At 36.4% G+C, this 27474-nt stretch overlaps 1 protein-coding gene across 23 annotated transcripts in view; it reads left to right on the forward strand.

Moving 5' to 3' along the window:
- The window catches only part of LOC109099546 (supervillin-like), a 73199-nt gene extending 47149 nt beyond the window's left edge, over positions 1-26050 (forward strand). For 10 of the 23 annotated variants that reach the window (XM_042767624.1, XM_042767625.1, XM_042767608.1 and 7 more), the window contains 29 exons: positions 1444-1506; positions 4293-4692; positions 7715-7949; positions 9260-9392; positions 10808-10855; positions 11693-11761; positions 12717-12767; positions 13220-13388; positions 13534-13629; positions 14075-14164; positions 14285-14462; positions 14622-14794; positions 15157-15312; positions 16077-16213; positions 17234-17381; positions 17531-17676; positions 18056-18231; positions 18613-18760; positions 18862-19055; positions 19138-19220; positions 19689-19837; positions 20349-20454; positions 20619-20826; positions 20909-21042; positions 21530-21685; positions 21915-22058; positions 23754-23875; positions 23968-24123; positions 25200-26050. In XM_042767624.1, coding sequence (XP_042623558.1) covers positions 1444-1506; positions 4293-4692; positions 7715-7949; positions 9260-9392; positions 10808-10855; positions 11693-11761; positions 12717-12767; positions 13220-13388; positions 13534-13629; positions 14075-14164; positions 14285-14462; positions 14622-14794; positions 15157-15312; positions 16077-16213; positions 17234-17381; positions 17531-17676; positions 18056-18231; positions 18613-18760; positions 18862-19055; positions 19138-19220; positions 19689-19837; positions 20349-20454; positions 20619-20826; positions 20909-21042; positions 21530-21685; positions 21915-22058; positions 23754-23875; positions 23968-24123; positions 25200-25286 — 4155 coding nt within the window. In that variant the 3' untranslated portion in view covers positions 25287-26050. Of the gene's footprint in view, positions 1-1443; positions 1507-4292; positions 4693-7714; positions 7950-9259; positions 9393-10807; positions 10856-11692; positions 11762-12716; positions 12768-13219; positions 13389-13533; positions 13630-14074; positions 14165-14284; positions 14463-14621; positions 14795-15156; positions 15313-16076; positions 16214-17233; positions 17382-17530; positions 17677-18055; positions 18232-18612; positions 18761-18861; positions 19056-19137; positions 19221-19688; positions 19838-20348; positions 20455-20618; positions 20827-20908; positions 21043-21529; positions 21686-21914; positions 22059-23753; positions 23876-23967; positions 24124-24488; positions 24551-25199 lie in introns of all 23 variants that reach the window. The other 13 variants (XM_042767609.1, XM_042767630.1, XM_042767616.1 and 10 more) reach the window with 11 other exon arrangements.
- Positions 26051-27474: the final 1424 nt, after the last annotated feature.

Here is a 27474-nt window from a genome sequence, read left to right on the forward strand (position 1 = left end):
AAATTAAGCTCATATGGGTGTGATCCTTGGGTGTGCACATGCTTTTGGCTATATAGTGTATGTCAGTTAACCCCTTAACTGTCACCCCCCATTTTTTTAAAATAGGCATTAAGTGCACTATCCAAACTTAAATTGTTGTATTTTATGAACACTTTGGAATATAGACCTAAGGTTGGTCTCTTTTTAAAGAAGAAAATTAGCAGATTTTGTCAAAAGTGGAATTTTTTCAAAAAATTAAAGTATTAAAAAGTTATAGAAGTTTAAATGTACTGTAAATAAAATGTGCTATATTAATTTTATTTTATTGTATTTATTATAAATATTTTACTAAACAGGTTTTACTCTAAAATTGGTATAAAATTAAAGCCTTGTGTCTAAATAAGTTATGTTCCAAATTTGAAGTTGATATGAAAAAAAATTGAGGTTCCTGTGAGATTTTATTTAGGGCGTCATACCACAAACAGCCACTGGGAGCCATCAAAACGCCTTTGAATTTTGTTTAATGAATTTTTCCCTAGATTTCTCTGTCAATTTTTACTTCAATACTCAAAATAACCACCAAATATGGAATCCTGAGACTCAGACCTTTCCAATGATATGTTTGTTGCCAAGATTATAAAAAGTTTTGATTCTAAAAGACCGTAATGCATTTTGTAATATGACACTTGACATTGCCCACTAAGGGGGAGGAGACCGCCATAAGATTTTAAAGTACCATTTCCATGGTAACGCAGTGTCTGATTTAAAAATGGTTTTCGGGGGATGAATCTTGGGCTTCTAAGCTTTCAAATGATATATAATTTATGATGATTACTAAAAGATTTTATAGAGAAAAAGGACAACAAATAAAAGAGCGCCAAGCGTCCCACAGGTGGGACGGTGACAGTTAGGGGGTTATTTGGTTGTGGAGATGATTTAGGCCTAAAACAGTGAAGCTATAGAGCAAGTCAGATAGAAATCGGGGGTTAAGAAGTCACTTGCTGATGCTGAAATTGCACACGGTCTGAGAAGGTGCTTTTTTTAAATACTTAGCAGCCAATAAAAAGTATGTTCTGTAGTATATAGTATTAATGTGTGTAGTGTGAATGAAAACAGATGCACTATATTCGTAATTCGAAAGCAAACTTTCGAAAGCTAATGTGATGTTGTTCAGTTAATCTATAATGACCTAACATTTATTTATTGTGTCACTGGACTTTCAAATTTTAATAGGTCTACTATTATTTTGGAAATTGTCATAAGGATTATTTTATTTTATCAACCAAAATGTTTAAGAATATTTTGATTTATATTTTTGCTCATATCACGCATTCTTACGGTGTACCCTGCTTTAAGTTTGTTGGGCATATGTTAAAGTATTACACCCACAGACATGATCAATCTTACTCTTACACACACAGATACACACGATTGAGCGTTTAAAGGGGTTTGTCTCTGATGCAGGATGATTCTGAGATGTTTGACGAGGAATCAGAGTTCTCAGAGCTTCTGAGTGATCTGGAACATGTAAGGACCCTCTATAGAACTGATAATATTTCATAGGAACCACGGTTTTACTCTGCCTGCAGTAAAACCATTGTCCCATGTCTTAGAAGCATTTGTCCTAATGCTTCAGCATATATGTCCCTATATGCCAGTAGGCTGAATTCAGGCATTTCTTTTAAGCATCTTGCTTAGATGATCTTACAGTCCCAAAGAAGGCATGGATGTAAATGCTTCTGAATTGTGAATGTAGTTCCAGATTGCTGGTAGCTCAAGTACAAGCTTTGCAGTCTTTATGTGCTTTTGAAATTGAGCTGAGAAATGTTAACAGATAGAATGTTTTGTCTGATTATTGTGTTTTATGTATAAACATTAGTGCTGGGTTACTGTGCAAAGAAATTTGCTATAGTGTGTATATTGCTTCCTGTGATTACAGAATGACGAAGCATGGAAAAATTGTGAAAATACAGACTGGAATGTGTCTTGAATCAAGAAAGGACTATTTCTTATCACAATGGGCTATAGTAAACTATTAATATAGCCCATTTTTAATCGCTTTTTGTATTACTGTGGGCTGTCTCACACCTGGCTTGTTTGGAGCATTTGTTTTAGAACCTGTCGTATTTTCTCCCTTAGTTCAGTTTGTTTAGGCATATATGAACACAGTAAACGTGCTGTTTCTAAAATAATCATTCTGACATCACCTGAATGAGTCTCGATCTGATTGAAATCTTTGGGGTGGTTGCTTGTGGTGAGAAAGCAATACGACCCAACAAACCAAACTGTATAGTAGGGTTGGGCCGACAGACGATGCCATCGTCCATCACCGATGGCTGACAGACATCACGATGTTAAGCTGACATCGTGATTCCTCCCTTTATTGTACTTCAGTACGAAAAGTATTTTTTTTAATCTTAAAGGGTCCCCCCTGTTTCAGCACTGGTTAGTTCTCACCACAGTTTTAAAAATAGTGGGCGTGGTGTGCAGAGAAGGGGGAAGAGGGGAGACAGACAACACACACAGCTTCGCGTTCAGATGGTTTCATTTCACTCCTATCGAGTTAAAAACACAAATGCACAGCCATTTGAACTCTGCATAGAAAATGTATATATGAATGCGCTGTTGCACCTTTGAGAACTTTTAAGGCTTATTCTGTGGTGATTATATAAGCCTTTTGATGGGTTGTGTCACAGAGCTGTAAAAACGGTTATGCTCACCAAGTGAATGAATCCTTTAACAAACTTTTATTACAAAGCAAAAACAAACACTCTTCCTCGATCCATGAACGTTTCTCTCAGTTAATGTGCGTGATGTCATCTCACAGTCTGAAACGTCTGTCATGGCAAATCAACACATGCTTTTGTGAATTATTAAGCGAAGCGTCGTCTTGTAGGATAAGAACACACAGTCTCATTAATAATTTAATAGACACCAATGCATCATCAATGTACTATAGTCCCTTGCCACATCACAAATTGTGACGTCAACACAATGTAGATTTTAAACCTGGAAGATGAAAATAGCGCAAAAAAGCTTACAATTAAAGGGGTCATGATGCATATGAAGTTTTCTTTTCTCTTTGGAGTGTTACAAGCTGTTCGTGAATAGATGAACAGATTCATTCAAATGGCTAATTTATTTAGGAACAAAGCATTTAACTCTGTCAATGAGAAAATCACTAAATCATTTAATTAACTGATTTGTTCAAAAAGCTGATTCATTCACTAAGTAAACACCGTCCATTGCTCAGAAACGCAAAACAGTGCTGTGATCTTTTTTTGGAACTATTTTTGTTGGCAAAATTGAGCAGAAACAAGCAATATTATGTCTAACATGTAAGTCACTTATTGCTAACTTTACTGAACTTGTATAAAATGATTATTAAATTAGTTATCATGTGGATACCTGCAGAAAAACGGTACTCTTTGTATGATATAGATTAAGCTAACTATATTAAAATATATAAGTATAAAAAGTATACAGAAGCATTTTTGCTGTCTACAATTTAGAATGTTGAGTTTTAATAGACTAATAAATCACATGTATGCACTCTGTCTCTGTTTGTGTGATTTTGTGATATACTTGATAATGTCAGATCACACATCATTACAACAACACTTACCATATTATCGCAGAAGATATACTGTAGGCCGCAGACCCCAGACTCAACTTGAGTGGAAAATGAAATCATCCGTATTTGTGCGCGCACTTGTTTGCACATGAGCAAAGGTGTTTTTTTAGGAATCTAAGGTGTGAACGCCAGACCACTGATTCGTCAAAACTGCTTTCCTGCAGCCCCTGTTCTTCTGAATGGGAAATGTATCGGAGTAAAAGTATACATTTTTATTAGGAAATGTAGTGGAGTAAAAGTTGGCTGAAATATAAAAACTTGAGTAAAGTATAGACACTCCCAAAAAATACTTAAGTACTGTAACAAAGTATTATTACTTTGTTACATTTCACCACTGATGATGGGAACAGTCGGGTTCACTTTATAAAAGGCATGGCTTTGTGAATGGTTTTGTTATTGGCTAATTTTATGATTGCCTTCCAGCTACAGGACATGCACTAAGTCAGCCTCTGATTAGTCAGCATGATTGACGTGTGTCTGTTGATGAACAGTTGATGAATGTGCTGTTTTTTCTGCCCATGCTGACTCACTTTTTGTTCTCATCCCATCCCTCTCTCTTCAACCAATGTACCGTCATGCTCTTATCTTTCTCTTTTTTCATACCGTTCACTCTCAAATCTTCCATCTTTCCCTTTCTACGCAAACTCTACCATCCTTCTCTTTTATTGTCCTCTTGTAGCTGCAGCCTCCGGGTGGAGCTCATTTTGCATCCACCTCTACCTCAGCCCTGAGATCCTCAACCGTTTCCACTGAACATGCTGGTGACATCCACCTGACCATGCCCAATGTATCAGGCCCTGCCTACTATGAGCAGATCCTCTCCCCACCTCACCACTCTCAACCTGCCCAAGAGGTCCAGACACATCGGAGCCCAGATGTGTCCCCGGTGGCCCAAGGAGAAAAGCTAGTATTAAGCATGGGGAAGATGAAGCTCCCCTCTCCAGAGTGCATGAAACAGACACCACATGCTCAACCAGCCAGAGACTGGGAGGAGCATAAAGGGCACAGTGAGGCTCTGGTGACCCCTCAAGGCCTTTCAGAAACAGATGGAGAGCTCAAGTCAAAGGCAGCAATGTCAGGTAGAGAAATATGGATGATGTGTTTCTTTGTTTTCTAAGTGCCACCTCTTCTCCTAGGCACATTTCTGTACTTCAGGGTAATATTATTTAACTCTCTTTTAACTTTTGCCCTTTTCCTATTTTTCCTTTAGTTAATAATATGGCAAGACGCTCTCTGTAAGAACAATGCACATTTACTGATATATAGTTAGACGTAAAATTTCCAAAATGACATCTCTGAATAATTTGTGTATTTTGTGATTTGATGATGTGAAAGTAAATCAACAGATTGTCATATTTGGATTGTCCTTTGCATAGTAAAATGTGTCTAAAACTATAGATGTATATTGAAAACAGATATTTTTCTAACTCCGTATTAAGCAGGACATTGTTAAAAATAGTCAAGTCAACTTTATAGTGCTTCATACAGTACAGATTGTCAAAGCAGCTTTACAGTGACTACCAGGAAAATAGTTTGTCAATAATGCAAGAGGACAATAACAAAAAAAGTCAGTTCATTGTTGATTCTGTGATGTCATCATCTAGTTCAGCTCTCTTCAAATAGTGTTTGTGCTATCCAGAAATTAAGCATCCCCAACTATGCAAGCCAAAGGCGACAGTAGCATGGAACCAAAACTCCATCGGTGACAGAAACCTTAGGAGAAACCAGGCTCAGTTGGGGGGCCAGTTCTTCTCTAGCCAGACGGAACCAGCATGATGTGTTTTATTTCCAGGCTGCAACACAAGTCAGATTGTGCAGAGGGCTCATCTGGTTCCAGTGGTCTTGTCCCAGTGGCTGTCTAGTTGATGAGGTCTTTGCAGGGGATCTGTTTCTAGGACTCATCTAGTGAATTAACGTTTCTGCATTTTAACATTGAGAGCATATGTCATAATTTAGGTATAAGAATTGACAGAGCAGCCATCAAGTGTTAGACAGTGTTCTAGATTATTACATGTGGAGGTGTTTGGGCCAGTAATTAACACCTCTGTTTTTTCAGAATTTAGCAGTAGGAAATTAGTAGTCAACCATTTTTTTTTATTTCAATAATGCATTCCTTTAGTTTTGCGAATTGGTATGTTTTGTTGGGTATCATCAGCATAACAGTGAAAGCTAACACCATGTTTCTTGATATCCCTCAAGGTTAACATGTAAAGCGTGAAAAGCAGCAGTCCTAGTACTGAGCCTTGTAGTACTCCATACTGTACTTGTGATCAATATGATAACTCTTCATTCACTGCTACGAATTGATGATGGTTAGATAAGTAAGAATTGAACCATACCAATGCAATGCAATTCCATTAATGCCAACGTAATTTTTTAGTCTACTCAGAAGAATGTTGTGGTTGATAGTGACAAAACGCAGTGCTAAGATCCAGTAGCACTTAGGGAGAGATACAACCACGATCAGATGATAAGAGCAGGTCATTTGTAACTCTGATGAGAGCAGTCTCAGTACTATGATATGGTCTAAATCCTGGCTGGAAATCCTCACAGATACCATTTTGCTCTAAGAAGGAACATAGTTGTGAGGTTAATGCCTTTTCTAGTATCTTTGACAGAAAAGGGAAATTTGAGATCAGTTTGTAATTAACAAATTCTCTAGGATCAAGTTCTATTTTTAAAGAGGCTTAAAAACAGCCAGCTTAAAGGATTTTGGGACATATCCTAATGACATTGACAAATTTATAATATTCAGAAAATGATCTAGGACTTCTGGAAGCACCTCTTTTAGTAGCTTAGATGGAATAGGATCTAACATACATGTTGTTGATTTTGATGATTTGACAAGTTTATACAATTCTTTCTCTCCTAAAGCAGAGAATGAGAGGAATTGTTCCTCAGTGGATCTATAATATATCGTCTGATGCGATACTGTAGCTGACAGCTGCATGGTTAAAATTTTATCTCTAATAGTATTGATCTTGGAAGTAAAGAAGTACATTAAGTCATTACTGCTGTGCTGTTGAGAAAATGTCTGCACCTGTTGATGCTTTACTTTGTTAATTTAGCCACTGTATTGAATAAATGCCTGGGGTTGTGTTTGTTTCTTCTAAAACAGATGAATAGTAAGCAGATGTAGTAGTTTTTAGACCTTTTTCTGTAAGTAAAAGTACTTTCCAACCATGCAACACGAAATACCTGTTTTTGTTTTTTTTTCACCTACACTCCATTTTCCTGGCTGCTCTCATTAGGGCGCAAGTGTGCTCATGCTGTGACCATGTTGTAACTCAAACAGCATATAAGACTTTTGAATGGTGTATTTCTTTTAAATTTAATTACTTTAAAATTGTGTCTTAGGTATATCAAATGGAATAAAATCATAACTGCCGAATCTCAAAATCACAACCTTAAAAAAAAGTGAAAGATTACTTTACTTAATGCTAATTCCAATTAATTATTATTTAAAATTTCACCATACACTGTGGAGGATTTTGGCCATTTTAATTTTTGCACCTTAACCAAAGGTTCTAATTTGACTGTTCCACAAAAAGAAAAAAAATTACTGTGCCCATAATATGCATCTTACTATCTTGTCCTACAATTCACAGAGTTATGTACTGTCTGTTTTATCAGATATGGCTTATGATGTTTTTTTTCAGTGTCTGCTGTACATGTGTTCTGTACTGATATCAGTGTGACTTTACAAAAAGAGAGGTGTGAATAGGAAATGATGTGCGTCTGTTCGGTAGAGTCTTCCTGTTTTGTGTCTGTCATTCAGGCTGGTGGTTTTTAACTTTTCCCCATTTGAAAAGACAGAAAGATGTCTGTCTAAGGCACATGGTCACAGCATGAGCAACAAAGCTTACCTTTATTCTGGTAAAACTGACACTCATTTCCTGTGTAGCACTTCTTACATATTCATCACAGTTTAACTATGTGTGTATTCACATGCTCAAGTGAGCATCATCTACTACAGGACTAAATGCGTGTGAGAGATTTTGGCTATGTTTGTATGTGTCTGGTGGCTCCGCCTGTCACTGAGCTGTTATTGATTGTATCACTGGGGCTGCTCTAACCCTTTCCTGTGTCTGTGCTTAACAGACCTTCCTGTGCACACAGCCGCAGTACGTGGAGCAGCAGCTGTATCACAGGGCTCATCCTCTTTACAGAGTGGCTCTCTCGTACAGCACACACACGCACAGACACACACAGAGTCTGCCGGACACCTCTTGGAGGACAACAGGAGAGAAGAAGAGCAGGAGAGTGACTTTAAAACAGAGGAGGGAGACAAGCTCTCAGACATCATGTCCTCCAGACAGATGTCCATCAAAGAGAGGTGAGTGCATGAAAGCATGAAATATCCAGAATGCCATTTCTGAAGAGTTTGTGTAGTTTGTGATGTGATATGAAAGGAAGTCAGTGGAATGTCAAATGTTTGTTCTCCTTTGTAAAGGAAAATCTATAGATGTATATTAAAAACTGATATATATATATATTTTTTTTTATCTTTGTTTTAAGCAGGACGTTGTAAATTGTGTAAACCAAGGCTGCCTTAGACTTTTCAGTGTGTGTGTGTTCCAATTTGCCTATTTGGGGAAAGTAGGTTGCACTCTGTGTCTTTTGAATATATGTCAATTGAATTAGTCACATTGTTCTTTCCATTTAGATTGAGAACTGGGAGAAACATAACATTAGAAATGAAAACATCAGATGTTCCAAGTCCTTATACAACATTTTTTTTAACTTTAAACTAGGTCATTGTTGATAGTAATAATGTTGCAGTAATGTCTACATGCCATCTGACTGCATCGTTGTGTTGTGGTCTAGCAGCAAGCACACAGATGAAGGAGGTCAGATATTAGAAGAAAAAAAAAACATACTGAATGTTGCATATTCCAGTTCAGTGTAACCCTATATTGTGTGTAACTCTGTTTATGTTTAGTTTTGTCAGAGCTGTACAGCTGTGTCCGGTTTGAGATCAAAGTATTGTGTAACTGATGGGCATCTGTCTGCCGCCATAGGAAGCAAGCTGATCAAATTGTTTTAAATTACATAATGAAAACCACTCATCTGCATAAATATGTAGCCACACTTGAAAACAGTTAAATGCGTGTGAATTTGTTGTTGTTGCTTTTTAACTTTTCCAGAGATACGTTTGCGAAATAAATTGCTGTTTGTCATGCATGTTTAGTTACACAATCCCAGTCAAATGTTTCAACACACCAATTGTTTTTTTAATACAACATTTTTTGAATACACATAAACAGACATTCGGAAATTATGTAGGGACCAAAAAAAAATCAAAATTAATCTGACAATTTAGCTACTTTGAAGTAGGTGTCATTTGTCTAGAATACAGTACTGCACAACTTGGCAGAGAAATCCTTCTGGTTTGCTTTTCAGCAGTGTTGAAGGAGTTTCCATGCATGCTTGGCTCTTGTTAGCTGCTTTTATTTCACTTTTGTTATATCTGGTCCTTCTCACCCATTAAATGTTTTTGTGAAGAAATTTAAGTCTACACAATTATTAATTAATAAATGCATCTACAAAATTAATTTGAAGCATTTAAAATTGTATTTTAGATTTTTAGATCATTAAATGATTAATTTAAGAATTCATGATAACACATGATTCTGTCCCTCACAGGCTGGCTCTGTTGAAGAAGAGTGGAGAGGAAGACTGGAGGAACAGGATAAATAAAAAACAGGATGTGGTGAAGGTTGCGGTGTCTGAAAGACATGCCCAGCTATGGGAAGTGGAGCAGAGCTTCAAGAAGAAGGTAACCTCTGAACCTTGAACTGTTCCACCTGACTGTACAGGTCATATGTCATGGTGTGTTGTCTAATTTCACATACAGTGTGTTCATCAGTTGTTGTGTTAGATTGATGAATATATATATTTTGTAACATCCTGTAACATCTTGCAAATATCATGTAACTGGTTCATTTTTGTGGTTTAGTAGTTTAGTTTGCATTTGTTGCTTTGTTCAGCATTTCATCTTAGAATTGGCCTTTGTGCTGTTGAGTAACTCTAAACAGAGAAGGGTTTGTGCTATCCATTGTTTTCTCTTCTTGTATCATTTCACTTTATTCTGTCCTCTCTGTCTGCATGTTTTTGTGGTGTGCATGGGTCACTTCTCAGTAGTTTTTAATTTTATTTTATTTTGCTGCTGTGTGAAACTCAAGAACTTTTATCTGGTTTGCTCAGAGCAAGCAATTTATTTACTTTAAACAGTGTCGTGTGATTGTTGATCATGGATGGAAATTGTCAAATTAGGCTGATAATTCATTGTGACTGGCATAAAAAAAAAAAGAATTACGGCACAAATGTTAGTCCTGGAGCAATAACAGGTGCTGTCCTTGCTGTTGTGTTTTTACTAGGGTTAGTAGAGGTCATATCATCATGAATGTGTACATCATTGTTGTAGAAAAGGGTTCTGGATTAATTGTATGTTTGCTACAGTATGTGTTCTTAACCTGCATAATCTTTCTGCTAGTCCACTACTTTACTGCATGGTTTTTTTTTTTTTTTTTTTTATAATATAATTTATTACAATAAAACATGTTTCAAAAATGTGCATGCTTGATACTAATTCTCTGGAGCAGTGTGGGATGTGGTAAGGTTTCACATGCCTTTCTCTGTTTGGAATTATTTTGAAGACTGTTTCAGTCACTTCATTGCATCATTTTAATATCTTCAGGTTGCATAAATATCATTACTCGATCTTTCAGCGATCTTGTGGTGATGTATGCAGATCTTAAAGCATTTAGTCTACTTAACCCTTCCCTTTCTTACTATAAGCTGCAAGCTCGCATTCAGATCTGCCTCTATTCCATCAACAACTGAACAACTGACAACCAAGTCCCAGCTCTACATTTTTCACTCAGATGTATGTGTCAATATTAGAAAAAAAATATTCAGTTGTATTTAGTTTACTATTCTTAGATCAGAATGCGTTTTCACAGTAGTTCAAGTTGATTTAACAAATGGGTTAACTTCTAATATGAGTAGCATTTTAATAATATTGAGAATAACAATCCTAGTTACTTTATTAATAGAATTAATACAGGTAGCATCTTCAGACTGCATAATGAGCATATTTATACTTCACAGTAGCCAGATTCAAGATTAAGTTTAGAATCCTAGCTTTTAGTAGGGGATCATTTTTCCCGTTCATTTCACCCCTTTTTCTAGGATGATGGGCCGATGATAGATGACTTTGCTGTGTCTGATCAACTTTGGGTAAGGCTGTTAGCCGTTAGCCACTGTGCTAACAGGCTTAGCACGGGTATGGCCAGTGTACATGGGTTATGGTTTTGTTTTTGTGTTTGATCCTTGTAATAATGGTGACGTCAGTGTGGTGTGTTTCGGAACTTGTTGTAACTCAGGATTACACAGTTCCTTGTGGTGGTGATTTCATTTGCTTGTTCCTCTCACTTTGCTACCATAGTGTTGGTATGAGTTCTGCAATGTTAAAAATTGTTTTCTACTATATTTTATCAGCCTTTTTTTTTTTTTTTTTTTTTTTTTGTCATTTACCCAATGGTGATTTCACAGTTATGGTGTGATATTAATTGCCTTGTTCAACCACTCTTATAGATAGGCTAAAGGCTTTCAGTTAGCTTTAGTCCTAAATTTTACAGACTTTCAGTGTCTATTGGTCTGCCACCTCAGGGACAGTATCAATTAATGACAATGATGAGCCTGTGAATATGTGATTTATTTACAGTACTGTATCTGTCCACTAATTTCATTTGAAGCAAGTACTTTCCATTGGGGTTTCTCTTGAAGCTGCTTGATTGACAGCAGATAGTTTGATTTCAGCATCATCAGATTCAGGGTGGTTGTACAAGGCTGGTAATTGTGTGTGTTGTACTCTAGATTTGACTGTAGCATTTTAGCAAATGACTTTGATGTTTTGTGTAGAGGTCATGTGGTTATTTAGAGGTGACATTTGTCTAAGACTAGACCAGTATCACCTGCTTGCTGTCTGTCCCTGGACGTCCTCTTCATTCCCTCCTGCCTTGTCATGTGTCTCTCCATCTTTTGTCTTGCTTCCCCTCTCTATGCTGTCTGTAGGATCCTGTCTTTTCCTCCTCCTTTTCGTGTGCCTCTGAACCACTGGATCAAATAGCAGTCCTCCCCAAGGTGAGCAAGAACACCCAATGCAAACTTTCTTCCTCATTCTGCCCTCCGATACTGACAGCCGGCCTCTCCTCTTGACCACTAATTTTTTTCTCTTTTTTTCCATTTTTAATTTCTACGCCATACTAAATCCTTCTAAATTTATGGTTTAAAAAAAAAACAAAAAAACATGAGACCAGAAGTGAACAATACAAAATACAGGGACATTGTTTCAAGGAAGGCATTTCATTGCCTGTATATTTTACCAGTGTGTTATACTTACATGTAACATAAAATAATGTACACAAATGGTAACAAAACAAAAAGAAAAAAATTTGTTATTACATAAAAAACAAATGGCTTCTGGGAACATCCTTTTACTTTTTTTTCTTACAAGTAAACAATTGTAACTGCTTCACTGAATATTTTATACGGTGTTATGTAAAGTGTATGTGTGTGTGTGTGTATAAAACACTTAAACCAGTATACACTACATTTTTTGTATTTTTTATTTCCATATTTGGTATGGTAACTGACATTTAACAAGATCGTTTATTTCTTGAAGTCTGAGAAATTGCATTCTTGTATTTCTTGGATTAATTTGAGCACTCTCGACTGCTTTGTTCTTGTCTTCTTGACAATTTCTTGTCTTATACCAGAAAGTAATTTTTTTTTTTTTTTTTTTTTTTTTTACATTTTTATATACTTCACTTAAAGCTTAAAACCTTTAGGCCTGTATATTAAAATCTTTCTACCATCTTAATTTTCTTGACCAACTGATGGGATACAAACAAGCCTATATAATTCTAAGCCAACAATGTTTGACTATAAAACTAAACGAGGAGTAACAAGTCAGTGGTGCGGTGAAGAAGGAGCCTCTTTAGTCTAGGATGCATCCCCTCACCTTTTATCCTTTCTTTCCATTCTTTTCTCATCCCTCTTTCTTCCCATCTGTCTTCCTGCTCTTCCCTCTGTGTGAGCTACCCCCCTGCCCGTGCAGGTGGATGAGTGTCACCCCTGGAGACGGAAGGTGCCTCTCACCCCCAAACACACATCCACTATTCCTCCATAACACAACAATAAGACTTGCTGTAATGTATGTGCTGTAAATGTATGTATGTTAAGCGTGTTTGTGGTGTTGTCTTTGGTGTCTTTTTTTGGAGTCAATAACTAGCTAGGTTGACAACATAAATAATTGGTATATTTTAGATGCTTTTGATTTGGTTTGTTTCCAGTTTAAAGTTAGGAAAACAGAGGCTAAGTGTGTGTACTAAAAGTTATTTTTTACATTTCACAAGTTTTTTTTCTTGGCTAAATCTTTTATGAGATGTGTTGTTTCTCTCACTACTTTTACAAACATAATGGTTATCAACTAAGCATCACTTTTAAATTAAAATGATTAAAAATATATTTAAATTAAAGTGTGAGAACATGTTTCACAGTGATGTTAAATGTAATTTTTTTTTTGCTTTGTCATGTCAGAGGATGGGAAATGAGGTGGTGGAGAGTCAGCACATTGAGCGAAACGAGATGTCTATTCAGGAACGCAAGCAGCTCATCACCGCACAAGAGGATGCCTGGAAGGTCAAAGGTTACGGAGCATTCAATGACTCCACTCAGTTTACAGTGGCTGGCCGTATGGTTAAAAAAGGTCAGTAAAAATGCACATATTGATACTTTTTAATGTATTTTCGTACTAAGTGGACAAAGCATATAGCTTTTTGATACATAATTAGAATACAGTTTTGTTTTTTAAGTGTGAAATTTTCTCTCTCTTTTTTTTTTTTCCTCTCCAGGTCTGGCAGCCCCCTCTGTTCTCTCAAATCCAGTGTTGTCCCCTCTGTCCTCTAAAAATAAGAATGCCTCCCATACCATCTCAAAGCCACAAGAAGGTGAGAAGCCATAATGTACTCATACTCAATTCCAGTCATTTCCTGCTATGTATGTGTGTGTGTATATATATATATATATATATATATATATATATACAATTATAGTTATAGTTTGTTATGTATATATATGTATATGTATATGTATGTGTATGTATATATGTGTATATATATATATATGTATGTATATATGTGTATATATATATATGTATGTATATATGTGTGTTTATATTTGTGTATTTTTATATGTGTGTATATTTATGTGTGTGTGTGTGTGTATGTATATATATATATATATATATATATATATATATATATATATGTGTGTGTATATATATATATATATATATATATATATATATATATATATATATATATATATATATATATATATATATATATATATAAAAATGCATATAGTTATATTGTACTGCTGTATTTTCTTAAGTAGAGATTGAAGTCAGACAGGACATGAAGCTGGAATCAGACAAGAAGCTGGATAAGTTGGAGTCATTCCTTGGTCGGCTCAATAGTAAAGGTTGGTGTGATAATAAACATGTAATGAACCTCAGAGATGTTACATTTTCTCCTATAACAACTTAATATTTTATTCAGGTTATTCTTAATGTATGTTTTGTATGTAATGTACATTTCTTAGTTTCAGGACTTCAAGAGGCCACGATTGCAGTCACAGAGAAGTCTGTTAAAGAGGTCATGACTGTAGATGATGAGATCTTCGATAAGTTTTATCGACACACAGAGGATATGGCCAAGATCACTAGCAGCGTGGAAATCAACGACGATTTTGATGCCATTTTTGGAGGGCAGCTGCCTAGGTAAAGCCAGAAGAAATCATGTGTAGCGATTTGTGCTGTCTCTGTACAACCAGCCATATTTTGTGTATTAGAATATGAATTTGTTTATTTAGAGAATGACACCTAAACTAGACTGAAAGGCTGGGTGTATTCTTGGTTATTTTTTTTTTTTTTTTTTAGGTTGACCTCAGACATGGTGCAGCACAAGCGTGCAGTGCGGCCCACCAGAAACGTTCAGTCATCCAAAAACCCCCTGAAAATGCTGGCCGTTCGGGAGGACATCAGACATGAGTACACAGAACAGAGATTGAATATCGGCCTTTTGGAGAGCAAGAGAATGAAACAGGAAAAGAGTGAGTTATTGAGAAAGGGTGTGGAAATTGACTAGTTAGCTCATGAACCCATTTTCTTTAAGTATGCAATTTTTTTTTTTTTTATATACAGTTTGAACCATATTTCAGTCAGCCAGTTTGTGTGACAAACAGCCATTTTTAACTAAAGATCTTTTTCTGAAAAAAATTCTGCACAAGGATTTAGGTGAATCATTGAATCGTTTTTCAATCTCTTGCCTTAAACAAACCACCCAAACCGCTCCAAATGTAAGAGTGAGCACAGTGTAGTGGAATACAATGTTTTGAGTTATTGTCTTTTTCTTAAAAGTTAAGAGTTCATACTCTTGCGGTCTCTCTCTTTGTTCTTTTCCTCTCTTTCATAGTGAATAAGAACAGCGGTTTCTCTGAGGTTGCTCTTGCTGGATTGGCCAGTAAAGAAAACTTCAGCAGTGTGAGTCTGCGAAGTGTGAATGCATCTGAGCAGAGTTCCAACAACAGTGCCATGCCCTATAAAAAGCTCATGCTCATTCAGGTCAAAGGTGAGTGCCAGTGACAACAGCTGTGATACACAATATTTCAGCCCAATGATAAAAGAGGGGGGGGTCTCATTTTTTAGATGGCTCTGCTGGTCAACAATATTCATCATCATCCATTCTGACCTTGTTTGGGCACAGCTTTATTCTCAGCTGTTTCGTTTCATATGAAGATTAATGGTCTCTGATTAGCAGCTAGCCATATAGAGCATGCTGTATCTGTGTGTTTCTGTAGAGACCGTACTTATTTGGCAGTGAGACAGCCATTAAAGATGCTGTTTACTTAAGTAAGAGGGAGAACCCATCTTGCATGAGACCTGCTGCTTTTGTTATGGGGACAGCTTGTTGTAGGATGTAGAAGGGCTGTGGATACCAATTCCCGATAAGGCATCCCTCTCAATCTAAACCTACGTGCATGTTCCCAAAACAACATTCTGCTCTTAATAAATACAGAGAGAAAGAAACCAGATAGGCTTAATGAAGAGAACAACACATGAGCGGTATAACAACGACAACAAATTATGGCCAGCTGTAGTAATGTTCTCATGTGCCGGAAGTTTGTTTTCGGTGCACATTTTATAAACGTACAGTATAACATTTAGTTGTAATGTATTGTATCACAACATAGGTGTCTTTTTAGTTTAAAATTCAACTAAGATAAAGCTGTACAGTCAAAGCAAATCACTTGGTGTTTTTGCTCCTGACATCAGGGGGTTCAGCGTATGACTCACATTTGATATTCTCTCAATTTCTCTGTTCATTTTAATCAGGTCGACGGCATGTTCAGACCAGACTGGTTGAGCCTAGAGCTTCTTCCTTGAACAGTGGTGACTGCTTCCTTTTGATCACACCCCATCATTGCTTTATCTGGATTGGAGAATTTGCAAATGTTATCGAAAAGGCCAAAGTGAGTGTGTCTTGCTACGTGTATCAATAAACACGCTATCACTTTAGCTCTGTTTAATATCCAGCTGTTAGCAGTGTTTTTATTGTTAATTAAAACTAATACAATTTGAACTTAATTAAAATGTAAACTAAAGTTAAAATGAAAATTGAGAATAAAATAAAAGTTAATTCAGAATTGTAATAAACACTGTAATACTATAAAAGTAATACTAAAATAACACTGGCTGTTCAGTGCCGGATGCCAGTATTAGTCACTTGTATAAAAATTATCCACTTTTGGTTCTTAGCTTTTGTTACAGTTAAATCTGTTATATCCTGTACCCAGCCGTGGTGTTTTCAGTACTATTCATATGTTGGTGAGTCCCCCACATGCAGGAAGTAAACAGAATTAACCACAAAAGAAATCTCATATTGTTTTACAGGAAGCAGGGGGTGAATTGTAAAAGCTCATGTGTCTCTCTAACACACAACTTTCTATTATCGTTCAATCCAGACTTTTTTTTATTATTGAATAATTAAGTGATCATATGTGTATTTCTGTACATGGGATCAGAGTGAGGGGCACAGAGTATTATATTATATTATATTATATTATATTATATTTTATTATATTATTTTTTTTTTTTTTTTATTTTGTTATATTATATTGTATTTTTTTTTATTACAGGTGTTTGTTATTTTATTTTATTGTATTTTATATTTTATTTTATTTCAGTAAGTCAACTCAAATTGTGAAACTGTGTATTAAATAAATTCAGTGCACACAGACTGAAGTAGTTGAAGTCTTTGGTTCTTTTAATTGTGATGATTTTGGCTCACATTTAACAAACCCAATTTATTGAATTTATATTTATATTGAATTTATTTAATACACGAGTTTTACAATTTGAGTTGATTTACTGAAATAAATTAACTGTTCCACGAAATTCTAATTTACTGAGATGCACCTGTATATTATATTATATTAATCTGTATTTGTGGTGCAAATAAAAATTAAGCGTTTGTATCTTCAATCATGCAGGCTGCAGAGTTAGCTACATTCATTCAGACCAAGCATGACCTGGGATGCAGAGCCTCGTATGTGCAGACCATTGAGGAAGGTGCCAACACACACACTCATGCCGCCAAAGAGTTTTGGAAGATTCTTGGTGGCCAAGCCAGTTATCAAGGTATGCTAATCTGTAATTCCTTCTGTTGAAGGAAGAGTATTTAAACATCTGTATTTTTGTACTCAAGCATAAGGCATGCTGATGTTAGAGCAGTTTAATGACCTTTACATACAACAGTCCCTGTAAATATGGCCCTCTATACCCTACAGCTGCTGGCACTCCAGAAGAAGATGAGTTCTATGAGAGTGCCGTTGTAGAAACTAACTGCATCTACGGGCTCGTGGAGGATAAACTTGTTCCTGAAGATGACTTCTGGGGTCGAGTCCCTCGCTGCTCCATGCTTAAGCCTAAAGAAGTACTTGAAAATACTACATACTTAATATTATGGATGGTTTGATTAAATTTTGACATTCATTAATTCTTTCATTCTAACTAACTAATAATATATTTTATTCATATTATAAGCTACAGTCTACAAGTTTGCATGCATGAAGTTGGAAAAGATGTTTTAGGATGTGTGGTCATTTTTGGTACGATATTTTAAAAACAAAATAACCCTGACTTTATCCTCTTTTAAATATCAGCCTACTCAGGCCAATACTTAACAATTAAATTAAAATAAATACAGTTCAGTTCAATTCACTTTAATTATGAATATATTGTGCATCTCTGCTAAACACTTTGTTAAATAAACTGAAGTAAGGCAAATACAAGTTTAAACCAACTTTTTCTAGGTGCTGGTCTTTGATTTTGGTAGCGAGATCTACGTATGGCATGGTAAGGAGGTGACACTGGCACAGAGAAAAGTGGCTTTTCAGCTGGCAAAGCACTTGTGGAATGGCACCTTTGACTACACCAACTGTGATATTAATCCTCTGGACCCTGGAGAGTGCAACGACCTTATACCCAGGTACAAATCAGAGCTGAGTATGTTTGGCTCTGCTGATGCTTACTGTTCCATCATAGATCAAGTTTTGGCACTTGTGACCTTTTAAAGCTCATTCACAGACGCCTTTCAGGTCAGAAGTGTGCTACTGTTGCTTAACTTACTACGCCTGTCAAAACAGTAGCATAGTTTCTGAGTTTTCATAAACAGACTCGGGTTGCCAGATGTGTCGCTCCTAAAATAAATGACTGTTGTGTTCACATCTCATCCTTTTGTTTAGTTTTGTTCTGTTCTGTTCTGTTCTTATGAAGTTTTATAATTATATACATAAGTTATATACAGATTTGTATAAAATGTGTATGAAATTAAAACAATCATTGTCTTTTCTGAAACTATTATTCATAGGAAAGGCCAGGGACGACCAGACTGGGCTGTGTTTGGCAGGTTAACTCAGCACAATGAGACTATTCTTTTTAAAGAAAAGTTTTTGGATTGGAGTGACACCAAGAAATCCACTCAGAAGAATGGTGACTCACAGGTTGTTGAAAATAAGGTAGACTCACAAAATAATTTACCAAATTAGAATTAGATACTTCAGAATAAATCTGAAATGTTGCAAAACATGAAATAAAATTGGTTGGTTAATTTCTTTAGGAGCATCGGGGTGGGCAATGTCGGCCGTACAATGCTTCACTGATGTTGATGACAGAATGGACACCAGTCAAGACCGTTCTGGATGGGGTCAATGTTGGACGAGGTTATGGATTGGTGGAAGGTGACGAGGGGCGTAATTTTGAGATCAGCACCTTGTCTGTTGATGTCTGGCACATTCTAGAGTTTGACTACAGGTAGGATGGATCATTTATTTGTTAAGACTATTAAATTAATGGGGTTTCATATACAAAACACTCTCTCTCTTGCTTGTTCTAGTCGACTACCCAAACAGAGCATTGGTCAGTTCCATGAAGGGGACACATACGTGGTCAAATGGAAGTACATGATCAGCACAGCAGGTGAGTTGTATGTTGGAGGCGTGCATTGTAATGTTGTTTTTGGCAACTAAAATGTGACGTGACATTATCCTGCTTATACCATGGTCATTTGCCAGCACTGATAAGTTTAAGCTGTTAGGGATGTTTGATGTTGGTGTGTGTGTTGGAACTACCTGTGGATTAAATGGTTTTAATGCAGACCTGCCAGCCAATCAGAATCCAGTATTCAGACAGACCATGGTATAAATATTAAAAAAGAATGTTTTCAGAAATTTAAATTTAGATGGATTTTTATAAAGCTAAAATAAGTTTAAGCACTAAAATTGCTAAAACACTTTATTGGCACCTTTTTAATATTTTCTGTTAATTTCATTTAAATTAAACCTCCTCTGCTGCTCTCATATGTTAAATTTGTGAAACCACAAGATAGTGTTTCTGAACATGTTGTTTGACCATGATCCAAAAATCTCTGCTTTTTTTTTTGTACAGTTGGCAAGAGACTGCATTCAGAACGGATCATCGGTCCAGGGAAGGAGAAATGTTGTTATTTCTTCTGGCAGGGTCGTAACTCCACTGTGAGTGAGAAGGGAACCTCAGCACTGATGACCGTAGAGCTGGATGAGGAGAGGGGTGCTCAGGTACTCACTATGGTTTTATGGATCATCTTTTTAAAACTCATTTTTAGGATGTTTTTCAGCCTTTTCTGCACTGCTGTTTAAAATTTTGGGGTTTGTAAGAATTTTTTTTTTTGTTTGTTTTTGAAAGAAGTCTCTAATGCTCACCAAAGCTGCATTTATTTGATCAAAAATAGAGTGAAACCGTAATATTGTAAAATATTTTTCAATTTAAAATAACTTTTCTATTTAAATATTTAAGTTGCAATTTATTTCTGTGATGGCAAAGCTGAATTTTCAGCAGCCATTACTCCAGTCTCCAGTGTCACATGATCCTTCAGGAAATATTCTGATATGCTGGCTTAATGCTGAAGGAACATCTATCATCAATGTTGAAAAAAGCTGTGATGCTTAATATTTTTAACATGTTTTTCAATATTTTTGTAATGAATAGAAAGTTCAAAACAATAGCATTCATTTGAAAAAGAAATCTTTTGTAAAAACAAGTCTGTTTAATATGATGCTTGTTATGCAGGTCCAGGTACAGCAGGGAAAGGAGCCTCCTTGTTTCTTACAGTGCTACAATGGAGGAATGATTGTTCATGCTGGAAAGAGAGAAGAGGAGGAAGAAAATGTCCAAAGTAATCTTTTTTGATAACTTTACCACACAGTTTGTATTTGACATTTTTTTTCCTTAACATTTTCAGGTTAGTTAAATAGTTAAATCAAATTATATATATCATGAAAATCATATTTTGAACAGACTAATTCATATGGACTTGTCTTGATTTCCTTTATTGTGCAGATGACTGGCGCTTATACTGTGTGAGAGGAGAGAAACCCATAGAGGGCCATCTGCTAGAGGTGGTGTGCCATTGCAGCAGCTTACGGTCTCGCACTTCTATGATCCTCCTGAACATCCCAAAAGCCAGCATGTACCTGTGGCATGGCTGCAAAGCACAGATGCACACATGTGATGTGGGTCGTACCGCTGCCAACAAAATCAAAGAGCAGTAAGTCACCTCACACACAAACAAACCAACAGTACTTCATTGCAAAATGATTGCAGACCCCTGATGACTTTCCGGTATACAGGTGTCCTCTCGAGGCTGGGCTTCACAGCAGCAGTAAGGTGTCCATTCAGGAGTGTGATGAGGGAGCTGAACCTCAGGGCTTCTGGGAGGCCTTGGGAAGGAGAGATCGAAAGGCGTATGACTGCATGCTACAGGGTGAGCAGAGAAGCGTCCGTCTGTGTGTTTGGATGCTGACGTGGAGGTGATTTACAGGGTTCCTGCGGGTCCTTAAAAAGTCTTAAAATCTGTTTGATCAATTTAAGGTCATAAAAGTCTTAAATATATTAATATTAGAACAAATGTTTTAAAAAATTGCTCACCCAAAAATGAAAATTCTGTCATCATTTACTCACTCTCAGGTTAGAGTTATGGTGTGAACTATTCCTTTAATTATCATTAGCAAATCCAACATTGATCAACCTTTAGTTTGTATGTACTGTATATATTAAATAGAACATACCTTGGGTAGTTTAAACTTGCAGTTACACTGTTTTGTGGTTGAATGTATCGCTGTTTACATTAAAGATATGTGATTTATTTTGAAATTGTTTAGGTTTGCTCCGAATAGTCATGTGGCATCATTTTTATTTGTACATGTCTTAGAAAGATAATGTGGATTTATGTGTGTTGTTGCGTTTCTCAGATCCGGGAAAGTTCAACTTTACTCCACGGCTGTTCCAGTTAAGCAGCACTTCAGGAGAGTTTGTGGCAATGGAGTTTGTGTATCCATCCAGGGAACCAAATTTGGTCAATTCGATGCCTTTCCTACAGGAGGATTTGTATACAGCTACTCAGCCAGGTGCTTGATATATTCATGTTCACTAAACACCGTTAAGAGTGCTGTCTGATGTCACTTGTTAACTTGTACTGTTAGGTATTCTGGGTGGGTGTCAGTTACAATTTAATTAGGCTTTTCGACACTCATTGCATGCATAATGTATCAAAGATTCTTCACACTCATTCAAAAATCATGAGATTTGTCTGTGGCTGTCTCATGATGTCACTACTTGTGTTTGATTGTCTTTTAGCCCTGTTTTTGGTGGATAATCACCATGAAGTGTACCTGTGGCAGGGCTGGTGGCCTCAGGATAGTGAGAGCACGGGCTCTGCTCGGATACGATGGGACTCTGACAGGAAGTGTGCCATGGAAACTGTGCTCCAGTATAGCAAAGGTGAGACTTTAACGATGTTGTTAGGAAAGTAACAAAAAAGATATTGTGTAATAAAGCATAGGTTAACTTTCTAGCAGATCCCCATTTAAACTACTTAGAGCTGGGTGAAATGACAACAGTTTTGACTCAACAGTATTAGTGACAGACGCTTCAGTCTGTGAGATTGCATACATTAAAGATGTACTAAGTGATTTTTGCCAAACAATGTTGTTATTTAAAAGGACCAAAGAAAAACACCCCCATACCCCAACAGGACCTCCCCTATTTTGATAACTCCGTCCCACACGTACGTTCACAACCCTGGCAGCGTCAAAGGGGTAATCTGCTATGCCTGCAGGTGTTGTGCCGAATTCTGCACCCTTGCCAGATTATGTACCCCCTAGTAATGGTAGGTCTAGGAGTAGGTGGGGGAGGGGTTAGGATTAGGCAATCAGGTAGCGGTTTAAAATGAGGGGGTGCCGCAGCATATTCAAACAAAAGCCAACACAGAAAAGTTGTGTGAAAAAGCAAAATCAATGTAAATCACCTATCAAGAAGAAACAAAGCAACCTCGGCATTCGATTCCCTTCCACTCCTCGAGTTTCTCCACCGCTGGAAGCTGCTCTGATATTTACATGGTCCTACCTCTTGCCTGATCGTAACCCTTCTTTTTAATGTTTTGTTCCTCCAAAATTTCCTCTTTTTTTTATTTATTTTTTATTATCTGACATCTCTCGCTATCTATAGTCGATCTGCTAATATCCGTATTTTGCACTCACCGAGTGCTTTCTTCTCCCTATCATTACTAGACATGCCCCTTACTGCTGATTGGTTGCGAGTTTGTTTTAGGACTTGGTCCGACACTATGGTCAAAAGGGTTTTTCAAAAAATTGCATAGTGTACCTTTAACTGAGAGAAAACGTTCATGGATCGAAGGAGAGTGTTTTAGCTTTGTAAGAGTTCATACACGATTCATTCACTGTGAGTGTAACCATTTTTTTACAGCTCCTTGATGCAACCAATCAAAATGTTTATATAAACGCCACAAAATACAAACCTTAAAATTTATTAGAGTTGTATGTGTTGTCTGTCTCCCCTCTTTTCCCTCCACTCTGCAGTGCACCATTCCCACTTTGTAGCATTTTTCAAAACTGTGGTGAGAACTAAGAGACTGAAACAGGGTTTTATGACCCTTTAATAGAACAATACCGGCCAATATTTAAATTAGTTTACCTAAATTAAATCGGTACACCATATAAAGCGATCATATCTCTTCACAAAACTGATCAAGTCAAATGGATTCATGTTATTATGATGGATATCATGTCGCAATAAAAATATCTTAATTTGTGGTTCAAACATTAACCAAAGTGATACAGGTTGACAAGTATGACTTTCTGAAAAGCAGCTTTGAAATGATGTGTATTGTAAAAAGAGTTATACTTGACTTGTTTTAATATCATTTTGAAATGAAATTCTCATTTCTCATGGACATGTATGTGCATGTTCTTATAACTAACAAAGCTGTGCTCATGGGGATGCAAGTTCAAATCCGGGCTGCAATATTTCCCAGTCTATTTTTTTTTTTTTGTATAATTTTTATTTATTATTATTTTATTGTAATTTAATATAATGACAGTATTAAATAAAACAATAAAAAAATGGTACAATAACATCACTTTGCTTGTGTTTGTTTTTTTTTTTGTTTTTTTTTAGAAAAAAATGAGAGAAAAACTCCAAAATCATACCTGATCCATGCAGGACTTGAGCCTCTTACATTCACTAATATGTTTCCCAGCTGGGAACACAGAGAGGATATTGCTGAGATCACAGAGAAGGTGAGAGAGAAAGTTTAATGCACATACCAAGCTTATTTTTTGTGTTATAAGAATATGGTTTAAAGATCAAGTTGTTTTCTGTGATTTTATAGGAGGCTGAAGTATGTAATCAGATCATTCTGGTTGAAGACGTATTGACTAGACTCTGCAAGACCACTTACCCCCTCGCTGATCTTCAAGCCCATCCACTACCAGCAGGTGTTGACCCTCTTCGTCTTGAGATCTACCTTTCAGATGAGGACTTTGAGGTAAGAAAAATCACATTAACATTGAGGTTTTTAAAAGCTTACTTTGTTAATTGGTACAGTAGTGTTTAAGTTTCATTCGTTTTGCAAAAAATCCTAACTTTATAGTTATGGACGATTTAAAGTATTGTATGATTTTGAGACATTTGACAGGGATATTACTGAAGTATATCTGTTCTGTAATGTCTGTCTTCCTGAATGTGCTCATATGTTCCTTCTTTCAAGTACTATCTACTTTTATTTTGCCTTTTTTTCCCCTTCATCTATTTCATGTTTCTACTTCTGCTCCCACTATGTCATTTTAAAGCAGACTCTCTTAACCTGTCTCTCCCTGCATCTTTCTGCTTTTCCCCTTTCTGCTGGTGTAGTCTTGCGTCTGATGAGGTTAATTTTTCCCTTCACATGCCAAGGTGTAGGGGCTTCTGGGAAGGTGAGTTTTGTTTCAAGAGGAACACTGGTGTTTTCCCACTAATGCCGCATCCTCACTGTGTGAACTGCATCACCATGTGCTTGTGTCTCTCATGCCTTGGCACAAACCGCCTAGTATCTAGCAGCGTGTGGGGCACTGCTCACTACTGATATCCTACTGATACTCTAAGTCTCACATGTGGGGTTGAATTTTGCTTCTATATACACTGTTTTAATCTGTATTTAACTTTGAGTGATAGATAATGGCAAAGGTAATTTAAATGTAAAAATGGGAGAAAAGAGCATGAACAATTAAATATTCAAAATTGACAGAGGCCTGTGTATTGAAAACAGAAACAAAAAAAATCTAATATCAGGTAAAAACAGATATGGTTCATGTAAATTGTGCATCCCTAATTTAAATACTTTGTACTCTAATATTATTTACATTTTTGGATTGGAAAATGGCAGTGACCAATATCCTACAGCTCTTGTGTTTGTTTGTGTGTGTGTGTGTGTGTGTGTGTGTGTGTGTGTGTGTGTGTGTGTGTGTGTGTGTGTGATCATTCAATCATTTTATTCAGCACCTCAGAGTTCTGAGTATGATGAACACTTCTGTGTCTTCTGTATGCATTTTTAAATCCTTATATATGTGTGCATGTTCTCTACAGAAAGCATTGGAAATGACAAGAAGTGAGTATGAGGCACTGCCAGGATGGAAGCAAGTGAATGTGAAGAAAGCCAAAGGACTGTTTTAAAGAGACTAGAGGATATCGGACTGCACTGGAACTGCTGATTGACTGGATTGAGTCTGAAGTGGAGACCTTCTCATTCCTTTTGATCCAGACAGGACACACACAAGTGAAGATCTACTTGTGTCAAACCACACAGGATGTGAAAAGGAGCTGGAGGAAGAAGAAAAGACACAGATGGGCAGGGGTTTAGCAGCCTCCTGTAGCACATTTCTCTCCCATTTCTTCTTTTTTTGTTGTTATCAGTGAATTAACAAGATTTGGTTTCTTGTTGAATGTTTTGAGTGCTCCCCAGCATCTTTTCCTCCCATTGTTCTGCATTGCTGTTTCCACATTAAGCCAGTCACCATCCAACATGCACTGCCCAGCTTTATATAAAGATCTAATAAATATAAACGTCTTTTAATTATTATCTAACTGTAAGAAAGCTCAAAAGAGCTCTTTATGTAAGTACGTTCATACATGCTCTCATAATTGGCCTAAAGATGTGTTTAAACTTTCCAGATAGATGCTTGAACCTGGGAACCCTATATATGTCTGTGTGTGCATGAGAGAGTGTTTGAGAATGCATACAGTGTGTGTGTGTCTCTTAAAACAAGATTGAATGAAACTGTGGAATAAGAGAAAATCTCTTTCTATTCTGCGTTGTATAGTGCCTTGCCTTCATGTACAGTTTATATAAAGACTGATGCTAGTCTGCATTTTGAAGAGATATTTGTGATATAAATAAATAATGGTGCAAATAAACACTGAATAATGTAGATCATGAACATTTTGTCCGGTGCTTTGTTTGCAAATCAGTTTTGATCATACATTTTGAAATCAAACTCATAAAATCACGATTAAACGCTATTTTTGGAGATTTTAGCAGTATGCATATGCAATTTTGATTTTGGCTGTTTGAAATTATATGTCTCATTTGGAATATTATTTGTCCTGAATAGTATTCAAAATTAGACTTTTAGTGTGTCCCAAACAATAATATGTTCAAATGAGTGTCCTAAAGGTTCCTGTTTTTACCATGGTTTATTTTCAGTGCAAATTTTGAAGTGCAGGTCCATGCACCATAAATATATGAAACAAATTATACTTGGGGCTTTAGCGGGCAAACGTGAAGTTTTTCAGGGGAAAAGCTTTGCCACCGAATGATAAAGTTCTGAGCGATCACAAAGATTCTCAATAGAACGTGCAATTTTTGAGAGTCAATGCAAATTTGTTAGCAAATGTAAAGTTCCTGGGGGGGAACGCAAATGTTAAAAATAAACTTTTCCTACTGTTTCATATTTTTCCATAATGTTTTTCCATAATAATTTCCATTTTTCATAATAATGTCCTTGTAGGGGCTCCGTGGTTTTCCACAGTCAATATGTACTACAAATATATTATTGTGATAATCTTGTTTTCCAGCTTTAAATTCATGTTCTCAATGTACCAATTATATAGTCATATAGTAGGCTTGTATAAAATAATGAACCCATTTAAAAAATTAAAAAAATTAATTTAAAAAAATCCATAAAAACATTAGACCAGCAGAGGGCGCTGTTGTTCCACAAGTGAAAGTGATTAGGATTGCATCGTCCCAAAATGTCCAATCACAAGGAAAGCAAGAGTAGAATATCTGAATATACCTTTTTATTATCTCATTATCTTTCCTTTTTTTTTCTTCAGCTTGCCATATTTCATTATAGAACCATGATTCACATTGCCTTTTTAATTTCACCTGAATCTCCACGGCTTGGCTTTCCTCTAACACCAGTTCCTGTATGAGGAATACTAATGATAAATGACAAAAACTGAAAGTAGTTACAAAAACAAATGAGCACTGTCATAAGTCCACAAAAGCACAATTAGGAGGCTTTGAACTTGTCAGGTCAAATGGGATTTATAAGTCACATGATCCAGTCAAAGTCGGGGCTAAAAGTGTTGTATGGCCAAGAAGCCGCTTCCTGTCTGTCCGACAGAGGATTCTAAGAAACCGAATGGCTAGTGTACAATAGCTATTGTTGCGATTTGTATTAACACATTTGATCGTAATATTAGCATGCATGTTGACAAGGTGTAAGTGACTTCAAATAGTAGCTTGGAGGGGCCTGAAAAAATGAGCATGTGAATATTCTGTTATATGATATGCATTATAGTTACAGGTCATGCAGGTGCTCTATTCTCTGTTACAACTGACATAGCACCATCTTTT

This window comes from Cyprinus carpio, chromosome A12 (assembly GCF_018340385.1).
Source record: "Cyprinus carpio isolate SPL01 chromosome A12, ASM1834038v1, whole genome shotgun sequence".
Taxonomy (NCBI): domain Eukaryota; kingdom Metazoa; phylum Chordata; class Actinopteri; order Cypriniformes; family Cyprinidae; genus Cyprinus; species Cyprinus carpio.